The sequence below is a fragment of the Equus przewalskii genome, chromosome 12, assembly GCF_037783145.1.
Source record: "Equus przewalskii isolate Varuska chromosome 12, EquPr2, whole genome shotgun sequence".
Lineage (NCBI taxonomy): Eukaryota > Metazoa > Chordata > Mammalia > Perissodactyla > Equidae > Equus > Equus przewalskii.
The window spans coordinates 5,730,474-5,745,427 of record NC_091842.1 but is presented as its reverse complement, the minus strand read 5'-3'; the positions used below and the strand labels follow the sequence as shown (position 1 = coordinate 5,745,427).

Sequence of the window (14,954 nt, the reverse complement as noted above, 5' to 3'; positions counted from 1 at the left end):
CAGAAGAAGATTGAATAAAAAAAGTAAGATGTAAGAGTGGAATGTATTATATGATATAGTTTTTTTATTAAATGCACAAAGCAAAGATATATATCAATTGTGGCTAAATGTACATGTGTGGAAAAGTATAAAATATGAGTTAGAAAGTTAACAGCAGTCATACGTAGCAGTTCCCTCCGGGGAGAAAAAAACGGATATGAGACTTGGATGGGGTGGTTAAAGCATCCTGTGGTTTTGTAATAGAGTTCTGTAATGTTTTAATTCTTTTTCAGCAAAGGAAATTGATAGACAGTGTTAACTGTTATTAATTCTCGTGAGGACTACAGGTACTTCTGGAATCTTCTTTTTCTTCCCTTTATTTTATAGCACTTTTTTTATTGATGTCATAATACTATATACCATTATGAAATTTCAGTTGTACATTATTTGTCAGTCACTGTATATATGTGCCCCTTTACCCCTTATGCCCACCCCACAACCCTCTTCCCCTCTGATAATCACTAAATTGTTCTCTTCGTTCATATGTTTGTTTATCTTCCACATGAGTGAAATCATACGGTGTTTGTCTTTCTCTTTCTGGTTTATCTAACTTAACATGATACCCTCAAGTTCTATCCATGTTGTTGCAAATGGGACAATTTTGTCTTTCATTATGTCCGAGTAGTCTTCCATTGTATATATATACCACATCTTTATCCAGTTATCAGTTGAGGGGCACTTGGGCTCCTTCCCCATCTTGGCTATTGTGAATAATGTTGCAGTCAACATAGGGATGCATGAGTGTCTTTGAATTGTTGATTTCAAGTTCTTTGGATAAATACCCAGTAGTGGAATAGCTGGGTCATATGGTATTTCTATTTTTAATTTATTGAGAAATCTCCATACTGTTTTCCATAGGGGCTGCACCAGTTTGCATTCCCATCAGTGGTGTATGAGGGTTCCCTTTTCTCCGCATCATCTCCAACATTTGTTATTTTTTGTCTTGGTGATTATAGCCATTCTAACAGATGTAAGGTGATATCTCATTGTGGTGTTGATTTGCTCCTCGATGATTAGTGATGTTGAACATCTTTTCATGTGCCTATTGGCCATCTGTATATCTTCTTTGGAAAAATATCTGTTCATATCCTCTGCCCATTTTTTGATCAGGTTGGTTTTTTTTGTTGCTCAGTTGTTTGAGTTCTTTCTATATTTTGGAGATTAACCCCTTGTCAGGTATATGATTTGCAAATATTTTCTCCCAGTTGGTGGGTTGTCTTTTCATTTTGTTCATGGTTTCCTTTGCCTTGCAGAGGCTCTTTACTCTGATGAAGTCCCACTTGTTTATTTTTTCTTTTGTTTTCCTTGCCCGAGTAGATAATGGTATTCAAAAAGCTCCTTCTAAGACCGATGTCAAAGACTGTACTGTGTATGTTTTCTTCTAGGAGTTTTGTGGTTTCACGTCTTACCTTCAGGTCTTTAATCCATTTTGAGTTAATTTTTGTGTATGGTGAAAGAATGGTCTACCTTCATTCTTTTGCATGTGGCTGTCCAGTTTTCCCAAGACCATTTGTTGAGGAGACTTTCCTTTCTCCATTGTATGTTAGCTCCTTTGTTGAAGATTAGCTGTCCATATATGTGTACCTTTATTTTTGGGCTTTCAATTCTGATCTGTGTGTCTGCCCTTGTATCAGTACCATGGTGTTTTGATTACCATAGCTTTGTAGTATATTTTGAAGTCAGGGATTGTGATGCCTCCAGCTTTGTTCTTTTTTCTCAGGATTGCTTTAGCTATTTGGAGTCTTTTGTTGCCCCACTGGAATTTTAGGATTCTTTGTTCTATTTCTGTGAAGAATGTCATTGGGATTCTGACTGGGATCGCATTGAATCTGTAGATTGCTTTAGGTAGTATGGACATTTTAACTATGTTTATTGTTCCAATCCATGTGCATGGAATATCCTTCCATTTCTTTATGTCATCATCCATTTCTTTTAATAATGTCTTATAGTTTTCATTGTATAGGTCTTTCACTTCCTTGGTTAAATTTATTCCTAGATATTTTATTCTTTTTGTTGAAATTGTAAATGGGATTGTATTCTTGAGTTCTCTTCCTGTTAGTTTGTTATTAGAATATAGACATGCAACTGATTTTTGCAAGTTGATTTTGTATCCTGCAACTTTGCTGTAGTTGTTGATTATTTCTAATAGTTTTCCGGTGGATTCTTTAGGGTTTTCTGTATATAAAATCGTATCATCTGCAAATAGCGAGAATTTTACTTCCTCCTTGTCAATTTGGATTCCTTTTATTTCTTTTTCTTGCCTAATTGCTCTGGCTAAAACCTCCAGTTCTATGTTGAATAAGAGTGACAAGAGTGGGCACCCTTGTCTTGTTCCTGTTCTCAGATGGATGGCTTTCAGTTTTTCCCTGTTGAGTATGATGTTGGCTGTGGGCTTGTCATATATGTCCTTTCTTATGTTGAGGTACTTTCCTTCTATATCCATTTTATTGAGAGTTTTTATCATAAATGGATGTTGGATCTTGTCAAATTCTTTCTCAACATCTATTGAGATGATCAAGTGGTTTTAATACTTCATTTTGTTAATGTGGTGTATCACATTGATTGATTTGTGGATGTTGAACCATCCCTGCATCCCTGGTATAAATCCCACTTGATCATGATGTATGATTCTTTTAATGTATTGCTGTATTTGGTTTGCCAGTATTTTGTTGAAGATTTTTGCATCTGTGTTCATCAGTGATATTGTCATGTAGTTTTCCTTCTTTGTGTTGTCTTTGGGATCAGGGTAATGTTGGCCTTGTAAAATGTGTTAGGAAGTGTCCCATCTTCTTCAGTTTTTTGGAATAGTTTGAGAAGGATAGGTACTAAATCTTCTTTGAATGTTTGGTAGAATTCTCCAGAGAAGCCATCTGGTCCTGGACTTCATTTATTTTTTTTTAAGCTTGGCACCTGCACTAACATCTGTTGCCAATCTCTTTTTTTTTTTCTTCTCTCCGAAGTCTGCCAGTACATAGTCGTATATTCTTGTTGTAGGTCCTTCTAGTTGTGCTATGTGGAATGCTGCCTCAGCATGGCTTGATGAGCGGTGCCCTGTCAGCACCCAGGATCAGAACCGGTGAAACCCTGGGCCACCAAAGTGGAGAGCATGAACTTAACCACTTGGCAACAGGGCCAGCCCCCTGGACTTTTATTTTTTGGGAGGTTTTGATTACTGTTTCAGTCTCTTTATTTGTGATTGGTCTATTCAGATTCTCTATTTCTTCTAGATTCATTTTGGGGAGGTTGTATGAATCTGAAAATTAAGCCATTTCTTCTAGATTGTCCAATTTGTTGGCATGTAGTTTTTCATAGTATTCTCTTATAATCCTTTGTATTTCTGTGATATCTGTTGTGATTTCTCCTCTTTCATTTCTATTTTATTTATTTGAGCCTTCTCTCTTTTTTTCTTAGTCTCACTAAGGGTTTGTCAGTTTTGTTTATCTTCTCAAAGAACCAGCTCTTAGTTTCATTGATGCTTTCTACTGTTTTTTTGGTTCCAATTTAATTTATTTCTGCTCTAATTTTTATTATTTCCTTCCTTCCACTGACTTTGGGCTTTGTTTGCTCTTCTTTTTCTAGTTCTGTTAGGTGTTGTTTAAGATTGCTTATTTGAGATTTTGCTTGCTTGTTAAGGTGGGCCTGTATTGCTATGAATTTCCCTCTTAGGACCGCTTTTGCTGCATCACATATGAGTTGGTATGGTGTGTTTTCATTTTCGTTTGTCTTCAGATATTCTTTGATTTCTCCTTTAATTTCTTCAGTGATCCATTGGTTGTGTAGCAGCATGCTGTTTAGTCTCCACATGTTTGTCACTTTCCCAGCTTTTTTCTTGTAGTTGATTTCTAGTTTCATAACATTATGGTTGGAAAATAGTCCTGATATGATTTCAATCTTCTTAAATTTATTGAGGCTTGCTCTGTTTCCCAACATATGGTCTGTCTTTGAGAATGTTCCATGTGCACTTGAGAAGAATGTGTATTCTGCTGATTTTGGATGTCATGTTCTATGTATATCTATTAAGTCCATCTTGTCTAGTTTTTTGCTCAGTTCCACTAATTCCTTGTTGACTTTCTGTCTGGTCAATCTATACATTGATGATAGTGGGGTGTTAAGGTCCCCTACTATTATTGTGTTGCCATTAAGATCTCCTTTTAGGTCAATTAATAGTTGCTTTATGTACTTTGGTGCTCCTGTGTTAGGTGCATATATATTTAGAAGTGTTGTGTCCTCTTGGTGGAGTGTCCTTTCTATCATTATATACTTCTCCTCTTTGTCTCTCATTGTCTTTTTTATCTTGAAGTCTACTTTGTCTGATATATTTATGGCAGCACCTGCTTTCTTTTGTGTGCCATTAGCTTGGAGTATTGTCTTCCATCCCTTCATTCTGAGCCTGTCTTTGTCTTTAGAACTGAGATTTGTTTCCTGGAGGCAGCAAATTGTTGAGTCTTGATTTTGAATCCATCTAGCCACTCTGTGTCTTTTGATTGGGGAATTCAATACATTTACATTTAGAGTGGTTATTGATATATGAGGGCTTAATGCTGCCAGTTTATAGCTTGTTTTCCAGCTGTTTTGTATTTCCCTTGCTTCTTGTCCTGTGTATTTCAGACTGCCAATTCAGTTTAGTGGCTTTCTATGATGGTTTTCTCTTTATTTATCATTTGTGTCCCTGTTTTGATTTTTTGTTTAGTGGTTACCATGAGGTTTGTATAAAAGACCTTGTAGATGAGATAGTCCATTCTCTGATAGCCTCTTATTTCCTTAGTCTAAGCAGGTTCCATCCTTTTCCTCTTCCCCTTCTAAGTTGTTGTTGTCACAACTTATTCCATTTGTGTTATGAATTTGTAGTTAAAATGAAATGTTTGTATTTATTTTTTATGTTTTCCTTTCCTTTACCTTTAGAGTTGTTTGCTAATCTATTCTGATGGAGAATTGCTATTTTCTGATTTTGTCTGCCTATTTATCTCCTTGCTCAAGGCTTTGTAAATCCTTCTTTTTTTTTTTTTAGGTATGAGGGCCTTCTTGATAATTTATTGTTGGGGGGGGGGGTCTTGTGGCAATGAAATCCCTCAGCTTTTGTTTATCTGGGAAAGTTTTTATTTCTCCATCATATCCGAAGGATATTTTTGCTGGATATAGTGCTGTTGGCTGAAAGTTTTTGTCTTTCAGAATTCTGAATATATCATTCTCTTCTCTCCTACCCTGTAAGGTTTCTGCTTAGAAGTCTGCTGAAAGCCTGATAGAGGTGCCTTTGTAGGTTATTTCTTCTGCCTTGCTGCCCTTAATATTTTTTCTTTGTCATTTGCTTTTGCCAGCTTTACTAATATATGCCTTGGAGGTCTTTTTACATTGATGTAGCTGGGAGTTCTCTTGACTTAATTTACATGTAATTCCAGCTCCTTCTCCAGTTTTGGGAAGTTCTCAGCTATTATTTCTTTGAACAAGCTCTCTGCTCCTTTTTCCCTCCCTTCTCCCTCTTGAATACCTATAATCCTTATGTTGCATTTCTTAATTGAGTCAGATACTTCTCAGAGAATTTCTTCATTTCTTTTTAGACTTAGTTCTCTCTCCTCCTCCACGTGAAACATTTCTATATTCCTGTCCTCTAGATTGCTAATTCTATCCTCCATAAAATCAGCTCTATTATTCAAGAACTTCAGATTTTTCTTTACCTCATTCATTGTGGTTTCATCTCCAACATTTCTGATTGGTTTTTCTTTATAGTTTTGATCTCTTGTGAAGAATTCCCTCTGTTCATTAATTTTGTTCCTGATTTCATTGAACCGTCTTCGTGAATTCTCTTGTGACTCATTGAGTTTTTTTATGATGGCTGTTTTGAATTCTCTGTCATTTAGATTATAGATTTCTGTGCCTTCAGGGTTTATTTCTGGGTGTTTGTCTTTTTCCTTCTGGTCTGGAGTATTAATATATTTCTTCATACCATTTAATAGAGTGGATTTGTGCTATCACATAGTGATAGTATCTGGTTGTAGGTTCCACCTGCTGCCATGGGGCGGGGGAGGGGCTGGGCAGGTGGGCAGGGACTGTATAATCTGAGCCTGTCTCAATCCCTGTCAGCTGTGCCTATCCAAACCTTGGCTGCTCCTTGGGATGGCAGCAGACCTGTGGGGTCTCCCACCAAATGGAAAAGTAATCACACGGGGGTTCACAGCTGCTGCTGACTGTTCCCACAGTCCGGCCAAGATGCACTCTCTCCTTTGGGGCCACAGCGGTACTATGGGTGTTCGAGGTAGCCAGTAGCTCATTCAGCTGGGCTCGCAGCTCCACTGCTGTCTGCTTCTAGGTCGTAGCAGCTTTGTGCTTGGGGGGTGGGGCTTCTCCATTGCGTCGGAGCCTGAGCTGCTCCCTGTGGATTCTGTGGCCCTGTGGACTCTCCTACCAGAGGGGGAAGCAATAACGTGGGGGCTCAGGGCTGCCATCACCTGTTTTTGCAGTCATGCTCCTACCCTCAGGTCCACAGGAGTCTCCAGCTGGGAGAGCAGTCTCACACATGCACTGGGCTGCCTGGGGCCCAGAGAGTGCTCACCTATCTCCAACACCTCCCTGGGGGTAGTCCATCCACCTTTAGATGTATAGCTGCACGGGTCTCTCAGGCGTCCTGATATACCGTATGGGTATCCTCCACTTATCAATGAATGCCTATTTAGTTGTAGTTTGAAGGAGGGGAGACAAAAGGAACAGCTCACTCCACTATGTTGCTGACATCCATGTAGCACTTTTCCTTTTTTTTTTTTTTAAGGGAAGGAAGACGGTCAGAAATATTCATTTGCCTGGGTAGGGTTGGTCCATATTGTTGTGTTATTAGAAGATTAATTATATTCATCAAAAATCTGGAGTAAGTTACAAGAAAGCTTCTAAAAAGAAAAGGAAAATATTGTAGAGACTCCCATAATTTCTCATACTAAAATAGTGCTCCATCATAAAAGTGTTTTCATCTCACGTTATTGCACAATTCACTTCAAGGAACATGTATTGAGGCCTGAGGGATGAGTGCAGAGGTTAGTAGGGAGGTGGCCTCAACCTGACTCCACCTCTTGCTGCCTATGGAACCTTCAGCAAGATTTTTAAATTTAACATCTGAAAGTTTTAGTGTCTCATTTTAAAACAGGGAAAATAATAATCACAGTGTTAGGATCTAATGAGAAAACCCATCTAAAATGCTTGTCATAGAGCCTGAAACATAGTAGCACTCCATAAACATCAAAATGTATCTCAAATGAAAAAAAGGGATAGAATGTTTTCAACTGAATAAAGCAGATAATAATAACACCTTTGGGTTTTTTTGTACTGCACACTCTTCTAGAGGTTTTTGTATTCATGGTCTCTCTCATCCAGAGATGTGACACTTTGAGGTAGGTATGCCAGTATCATTTGTTTTCATGTTGCAGAGGAAGAGGAGGTACCTGGGGACATTTGAAGAGTTGAGTAGTATTTTAGAGCTTTTTGTCTTGTAATATTAATTATTGCAATTGATTCATTGTGCACTAAGAGTCAAGTGCTTTGAAGAGCACATAAGTGCTCCATAAATATTACTTATTATCTCTTTGAATCCTCCTACCCTCCTGATATGGAAATTATTATTATTCCCATTTTATAGGGGAGACCGAGGCTCAGCAAGGTGGGATGTGATTTGCCCAAGATTCAAGGCCAAAGTTTTTTTCATGCCGTGTTCCTCCATCCCTCCAGACCCATTGCTACTGGGATGGCATGTTACAGATTATAGATAATACAAATTGATACATAATGCAAGTCAATAGCTAGTAGCATAGATAGATAATACAGACTGATCAGAGGCCAAAACATTGTTCAGATTTGACTGATGGAAAGCATTTTTATGTGTTTATATATTTGGCTGTGAGTATTTCTGCTCTTAGTAGTTCAAAAAAAAATCTCAATTGTCTAGTTTTCCTTTACTTGGCTTCTGCTCCCCATTCAAGATGGATATGAAAAACATGATTCTTCTGACCATCTGTTAGCTGCACAAGCAGCTACCTTTTTGCCAGATTTACTCACTAATACTTTCCCTAAAGGCAGGGGACGAGATCAAGTATTGATGATGTTAGTCCAGGAAAAGCAGCTCCTAACAATACGAGGAAGGAGGAAGCAAGATTTTCTGCAAATGACATCTATCTAGAAATATTCTCAAATACTTAACTCTTCTTAACAAATATTCTTGTCATAGGAAATTAGAACGTGCCTTGATTGGTTTAAGCATTTGTGATAGTGCTAGATTAATTTGTATGAAATTGTGTAGAACAAAATAATGTCAATTTTCAAGGATACATGTGTTACCTGAATCAAGTTATAAAACTCTCTATTTACTTAGATTCTTAAATCACTTTTAAAGCTTATGCCAGTATAAATACTACCCACATTTTTCAACTTAAAAAATAAAGCACTGAAATAATTTGTCCTTCATCATGTAGAGAACTGGAAAAAGAAACGAAAAGAGAAACCAATTCTTAGAAATTTAGAGTCAGCTCAGTTTAACTATCTGGCTAGTCATAATTGTATTGATATATGCTTCATGGTCTATAGCTCTATACTGATAAAGGTAATAATTTTTTGAAAATGAAAGAAAAATCTAAATTGTGAGAAAGTTAAAACCACCATAAGATTGTATAATTTGTCTTAAAGTTGTGATCTGTAACTTTACAGGAGGCAAAGGGAATTAATGAAATAGACCAGCCAGAAGTCTGGTGGGAAGTGCCTGTAGGTTCCAAGTGGTCTGTTCCTCAACATTTTATTGAAATGCCTAACTGCTAATTCCCCAGTTCTGCTGAGCTTTCGTGATAGAAACAGCCCTTCTTCGTATGAGACTCAGCACATGGGGATCGGTGGTATCGCCAGTCATTTTAGCCCAGACTATCTGTATTCTCTGAATGGCAGTGAAACTCCTTCTGGTTGAAACTGGTTTGGTAACTTATGCTCCTTGCCAGGCAGTAACTAGTGGAGTACATACTAATTTTTTGTTATTGATTGTAACAAAACAGTGCTTCTTGGCCTATTGATAGCTTTTGTAATTTATTTTGTTTTTATACTTGGTATCTTAAACGTTTTTCTCTTAGTGCCAAACTTAAAATGGATTTGTTGATTGCTACTGATGATTCTCTCTAAATTTTAGACTCTATAACAATTCAGGTCTTAACAAGCCTTGACAAGCGTGACCTTTGACCCAACTACTGCCCTCCCAAAACAATGTGGGACTCATTCAATTCACAGGATGTCCACTGCTACTATAAAATTTTACGAATTGTGGACTACAAAGGCAGCACTGCTTTTTTGTTTGTGGGTTTAAAAATACATGTACTTCAGCTAAAAGAACTAGATTAATGGCCAAGAGCCAGTGTAGAAATGGATTTTCCACTGTTCGCAGAGGCCAAAATTTCCAGGGAATTTCTGTAGCTAAATTTAAACAATAAAGAATTGCAGTGTGTGTTGAACTTTCACAACTCTTGTATTGTTTTCTATGAAGCTGGTTGTCATCTCAAGTCCCAGTTAAACTTTATTTTCCAATAGATTCACTTGGATAGTAGCTTATGCTTTGTGTTAACTTTGAGAGTTCTCGTTAATTCATTGTTTTTGATATTTTAAGATAGGAGTTATATGTAAACATTTCAAGACTTATATCAAGAAATCAAATTATATTTTCCCCTTATTTGGATAAGCTGAACTAAGAATAATGTTAAGAAAGGACGCAGGACTGGGCTTCTTTTTGTGACTGCTTATACGCTAGAGGACGAGGTTAACTCTGCATCGGTTTCCTTTTATTCTTATCATCCAGACTTAGCCTCGTAAGAGTGTTATAAGAATTTTAAATGATATTTTAAAAAGTTTTTTTTTTATTATACCTTATATTCTTATCCAAACTTCATCTCATAATGTTATTATAAGAACTTTAAGTGAGATATTTGAAAAAAATAGTGGGTTTTTTATTAGAAAGTAACCATTTTCTAATAAAGTTATTCGATTTTTTAAAAATTATTGAAATCTCGTACATTGCTGAAGGGAACGTAAAATGGTACAGCCACTCTGGAAAATAGTTTGGCAGTTTCTTAAAAGTTAAACACATACCTACCATATGATGCAGTAATTGAACTCCTAGGTATTTATCTTAGAGATATGAACACTTACGTTCACACAGAAACCTGTATGAGATTGTCTCTATCGGGTTTATCTATAATTACCAAAAACTGGAAACAACCCAGATGTTCAACAGGTAAATGGATAAACTTTAATACATCCATACTATGGGACACTACTAGCAAAAAAAGGGATCAACTATTGATACACCCAACAATTTTGATGGTTCTTAAGGGCATTGTGCTGAGTGAAAAAGCCAGTTTCAAAAGGTCACATACATTATAATTCCATTAATACAACATCCTCACAACGGCAAAATTATAGTGATTGAGAGCAGTAGCTGCCAGGAGTTAGGTTGGAAGGATGTGGCTATAAGAGGGTGACATGAAGGAGGTCTTTGTGTTAATGGAACAGTTCTGTATTATAATTGTGGTGGTTATACAAATCTATACATGTGATAAAATTTCATAGAAACAGTGCACACCCTACCCTCCAAATGAGTGCTATAAAAGCTGATAAATCCAAATGAGGTCTGTAGTTTAGTTAATAATGTTGTACCAATATGAGTTTCCTGGTTTTGATAATGTGCTATTGTTATATAAGTTGTCATCAGGGGAAGCATATATGAGAACTCTCTGTACAGATTTTACAACTTCTTGTGAATATTAAACTATTTCAAAATAAAAAACTTGAAAACAAAATAAGAGAATTGGGAAAAGATGATAGAAATAGCAGCTGTGGCTACAGGGCTCCGTGATCAGTTACTGAGGCCTACTGCCTCGCAGAGAGACTGGTGGGGGAGTCAACATGGCTTTGGGGCTTCATAGCTACTCATTGTGAATGAGGCTCAAATAGCTGACTGGCTGTTATCCCAACGATACAGGATGAGTGGACTTCCAGTTAAGCATGGCAGATTGATCTGATGTGTTTTTCTTCTTTCTTTTGAGAATATGTTAAAATGATGGCAAAGGAACTAAAAACAACAAAAACCAAAACCTATAAATCCATGGTGTAGAGACCTGAAAACAGAAATATCAGTTGATAGAAAATGGACAGAGGAGTGGTAACTGCCTTAAGAGGAGTTACGACTGATGAGAAGTACTGATGAGAATTGAGCCGTTCACCTGAGAGAACCCCAAAGGCTAAGGAGCAGGCCGCACAGAAGGCAGGGACCGAGGGGACACACAGGACTAGAATGGGAGTCATGCAAGCTGGTTTAACTGCCAGGTTCCCTTTTCTACCCAACCACCACTGCTGCCAGCATCTCCCTCTGCCTGGCAGACTGGAGATTTAATCTCAGAATACATTGAATCAGAGAAGCTCTCAACTTGGAAACACCAGCCAAGGGTGGAGGGAGTAAAGCTCAGAACTGAAAACAGGGGAATTCAGTAAAAATCAGCTCAATAAACTGTGAGATTCTCGACCTTCTTCCTGACTGGGAAAGCTGACCACCTGGTGATTGCCCCCTTTCCCACCTAGTGAGAGGAAATTAGAAACTGCTCTGGAGAAACCCAGTGGCTCTGGTTACTGTCATGTGGCCAGTTTCTCTACAGCTGCCTTGCTGTCCAGCCACTCTGAATGAAGCCTGCTAGTCAAAAACCACCCTGTATACACACCCACAAGCTTCTAGCCAGCATTGTAGGGCTTTATTCGTAAATATGACCAGATGATCAAGGATCACCAGACATTTGAAGAAAGCCTCCAACACAGAAGACGGATGGATACCAAACAATGAGAAGAAATAATCTGGAGAAAATAGGGAGAACTGGAAGAGAATACCAAAAACTACAATTTATTTAGGGAAGAGATGATATTGCATCCATAAAACAAGATCAGGATGCTTTTTAAAAGGAATAATCCAAAAACTTGAAAGAGCCCAAATTAAAACTATATCAAAAGTTTTTGAAATGTAATAGAAGATTTGGAATGTAAAGTTGAGGATATCTATCAGAGATGTAGAACAAAAAGTGGAAAAGCAGAGAAAAAAGGTAAACTGATGAGAGAATAAGTCCAGAATGTGTAAAATCCTCATCAGAGTTCCAGAAAGAATAAAGAGACAAGAAACAGAACAGTAACATTTTTGGGGCCAGCCCAGTGGCCTAGTAGTTAAGTTCACACACTTCGCTTTGGCACCCTGGGGTTTGCGGGTTCAGATCCTGGGTGCAGACCTACACAGTGCTCATCAAGCCATGCTGTGGTGGCATCTTACATACAAAATAATAGAGGAAGATTGGCACAGATGTTAGCTCAGGGACAATCTTCCTCACCAAAGAAAAAACAAACAACATTTTCCAGACCTGAAGGACATAATTTTCTATATGGGCAGGGTCTATTGAGTGCTCAATAAAATAAATGAAAAAAGTACTCACACTGAAACAGACCCTTATATAGTTTCAAAAACACAGGGATAAAGAGAAGGCCTCCAGAAATAAACAAGCCAAAGGAAAAAAAAAAGCCCACATACAAAGGAAGAAGAAATGACTGCCAACTTCTCAATAGCAAAACTGAATATTAAAGATAGTGGAGCAGTATCTTTAAAATCACTTTCGATATGTAATACTCTACCCACCAAAATACCAATCAATGTCAAGGTAAAGATAATATCAGACGTTTGGGGACTCAGATTTACCTCTCACACTTCATTTCTTAGATCAATCTTGGAGAATGATCTCCAGCAAATAGGAATGAATGAAGAGAGAAAGATGTGGATTCCAGTTAATGAGAGTTCTAACACAGGGGACCAAGGGGACATGAAGGGGCAGCAGCGTCACAGGGACAGTCAGGACAGACTGAGCAAGAGGACAGAGAGTCCTTGGAGGAAGCTCAGGGGGAAAAATGGAATGGAAGATTAGCTGACAACTTTGCACGTTTGAAAAATAATGTTAATAGTCTTCTGCTAGATCTGATGGAGCATGTGGAAAAATTCTAGATACGTGGAAAACTAAGCATGGGAGGAGTGGGGGTGGAATGAGATGATTGTTAATCCCAGGAGAAACAAAAAGTCTGTACCAGGAAAGGAAACGTAATCCCTAGTACATTCCTTGCATTGTAGTGACCAGTACTTGCAAAGTCATAATAAACCCTGACTATTGACTTACCAGGAAATTGTCATTTAATTATATAGGAAGGATTGCAGAAGGGAAGCTGGGGTGATGTGGAGAGCTAAGTCCTCATCTCCTGTAGTAGAAAGCCAATAGTTACTGTCCAAAACTGAGAAATCAAGAAATCAAGAATGTTATTCAAAACTATGGCAATAAATAAAAGCTTAATTGAAAGTGCTCTTTGGAGTAAGGCCAGGGGTGGGGAAAGGTTGAGGCAGGGGTTGTTTTTCGCAATAAGCCTTTATCACCTTTTGATAAAACAAGTCATTACGTTCTCTCTACTAGCTCATAATGGAGAACCTTTTTATCCCAAAGAGCACGTGTGTGACTGTCTGCCTCTTTGAATGTCATTTTTCATTCTTTTCACTGCCTGGTCATCTACAAACAGAGTGCACTTTTTGGGAGAGGGAGTAGAGACTTGAGTGGTCTGTCTGGAATGATTAATATTGTGAAGCTTGTTGTTTGTAGGTGGAACAAATGTAGTCACCATGTGTCCTGAGTCAAGAACTCAGAGCCCCATAGGAATGATTTCTTGTCTGTACTTCAGATTTAGGATATTTTAAATTTAGACCAACGTTCTAAACAATTACATGTCTTATACTTGTTATAGCATTTGTCTCTAGGTTTATGACTTTCTGGTGATACAGGAATGACACTTTGAAAAATGAAAACCATGACATCTGCACAGATATGGCATCATGAATTCGTGAGGGGGAACGTCTTCCCACCCACTACTGTGTGCACAGGACCTAGCATGCGGTAGTTATGCCATAAGTAGTTAGATGAATAAACTGATCTCTAGGGGAAAATGCCAGTGACCACCTGGAAACAAGGTTCCAGGCTGGCCTGTGTCCTAGGACCATTAGGAGCACCCACTCCTACACCCTGCCCTGGTAATTATACATAGTACAAACAGTATCTCTTGGAAATTTCTATTTGATTGATAGTCAAAACACTGCCATATAATTAAGTTCTGATCATGCACACCTGTTTCTTAAGACTATGGTAACAACTGTTAACCTACTTAAACCCAAAAGAGAGCATCAACTTCTGGGCCCACAGCCCCTTCAGGGTACGCTTTGTAGAGACGGCATGTCTGCTACTTGCTGCATTTACAATAGGTTCTAGGTAGCCCTTGGGCAACTGGAGAGCTGCCAGGGTTACATAGGCCTTGCCAGTGCAAGCACCCTATTCCGTCCGTAAGGAAATAGGTGCTGTTCATTATTTTTAAGTAAACATTTATGACTTTGTGGACTACACTGTTGAGTCTACATAGGTACCCCAGGCTGTGCAGTGGCAAAATGTAAAGACTGCTTGGTCTGTTGTTCGCTTATTTTATTAATTTGTTTGTTTCGTTTGTTTGTCAGAATGTTGTGGAACAGTTCAATCCTGGGCTACGAAATTTAATAAACCTAGGAAAAAATTATGAAAAAGCTGTTAATGGTAAGTCTTTCTATTTTCTAAATTTATGAATATAGAGTATATATAAAAACCATTAAGTAAATAGTTCACTTAATTATTTTTAAATGCTTAATAGTGAATTTTTAAAATATCTTTAAGTTGGTGGAAATTATTTACAATTAATTGAATTCACAGAACTTTGCAATGATAGGATATTAGTGTATTTGAGATAAGTAACTTGAATAATAGGCTACCATAAGTGATGTATTTTACTTATCAAATCATGCTTTTTGACATGGCTCAATCTTT

General features: G+C 37.8%; 1 protein-coding gene across 2 annotated transcripts in view; it reads left to right on the top strand.

The window, feature by feature from the left end:
• BAIAP2L1 (BAR/IMD domain containing adaptor protein 2 like 1) overlaps window positions 1–14,954 on the top strand; it is a 105,408-nt gene that overhangs the window by 16,539 nt on the left and 73,915 nt on the right. Inside the window, exon 2 of one of the 2 annotated variants that reach the window (XM_070567441.1) lies at window positions 14,612–14,687. The exons of the other annotated variant lie outside the window; for it this stretch is intronic. Within the exon in view, the coding sequence (XP_070423542.1) occupies window positions 14,612–14,687 (76 nt within the window). The remainder of the gene's footprint in view (window positions 1–14,611; window positions 14,688–14,954) is intronic. 2 annotated transcript variants of the gene reach the window in all.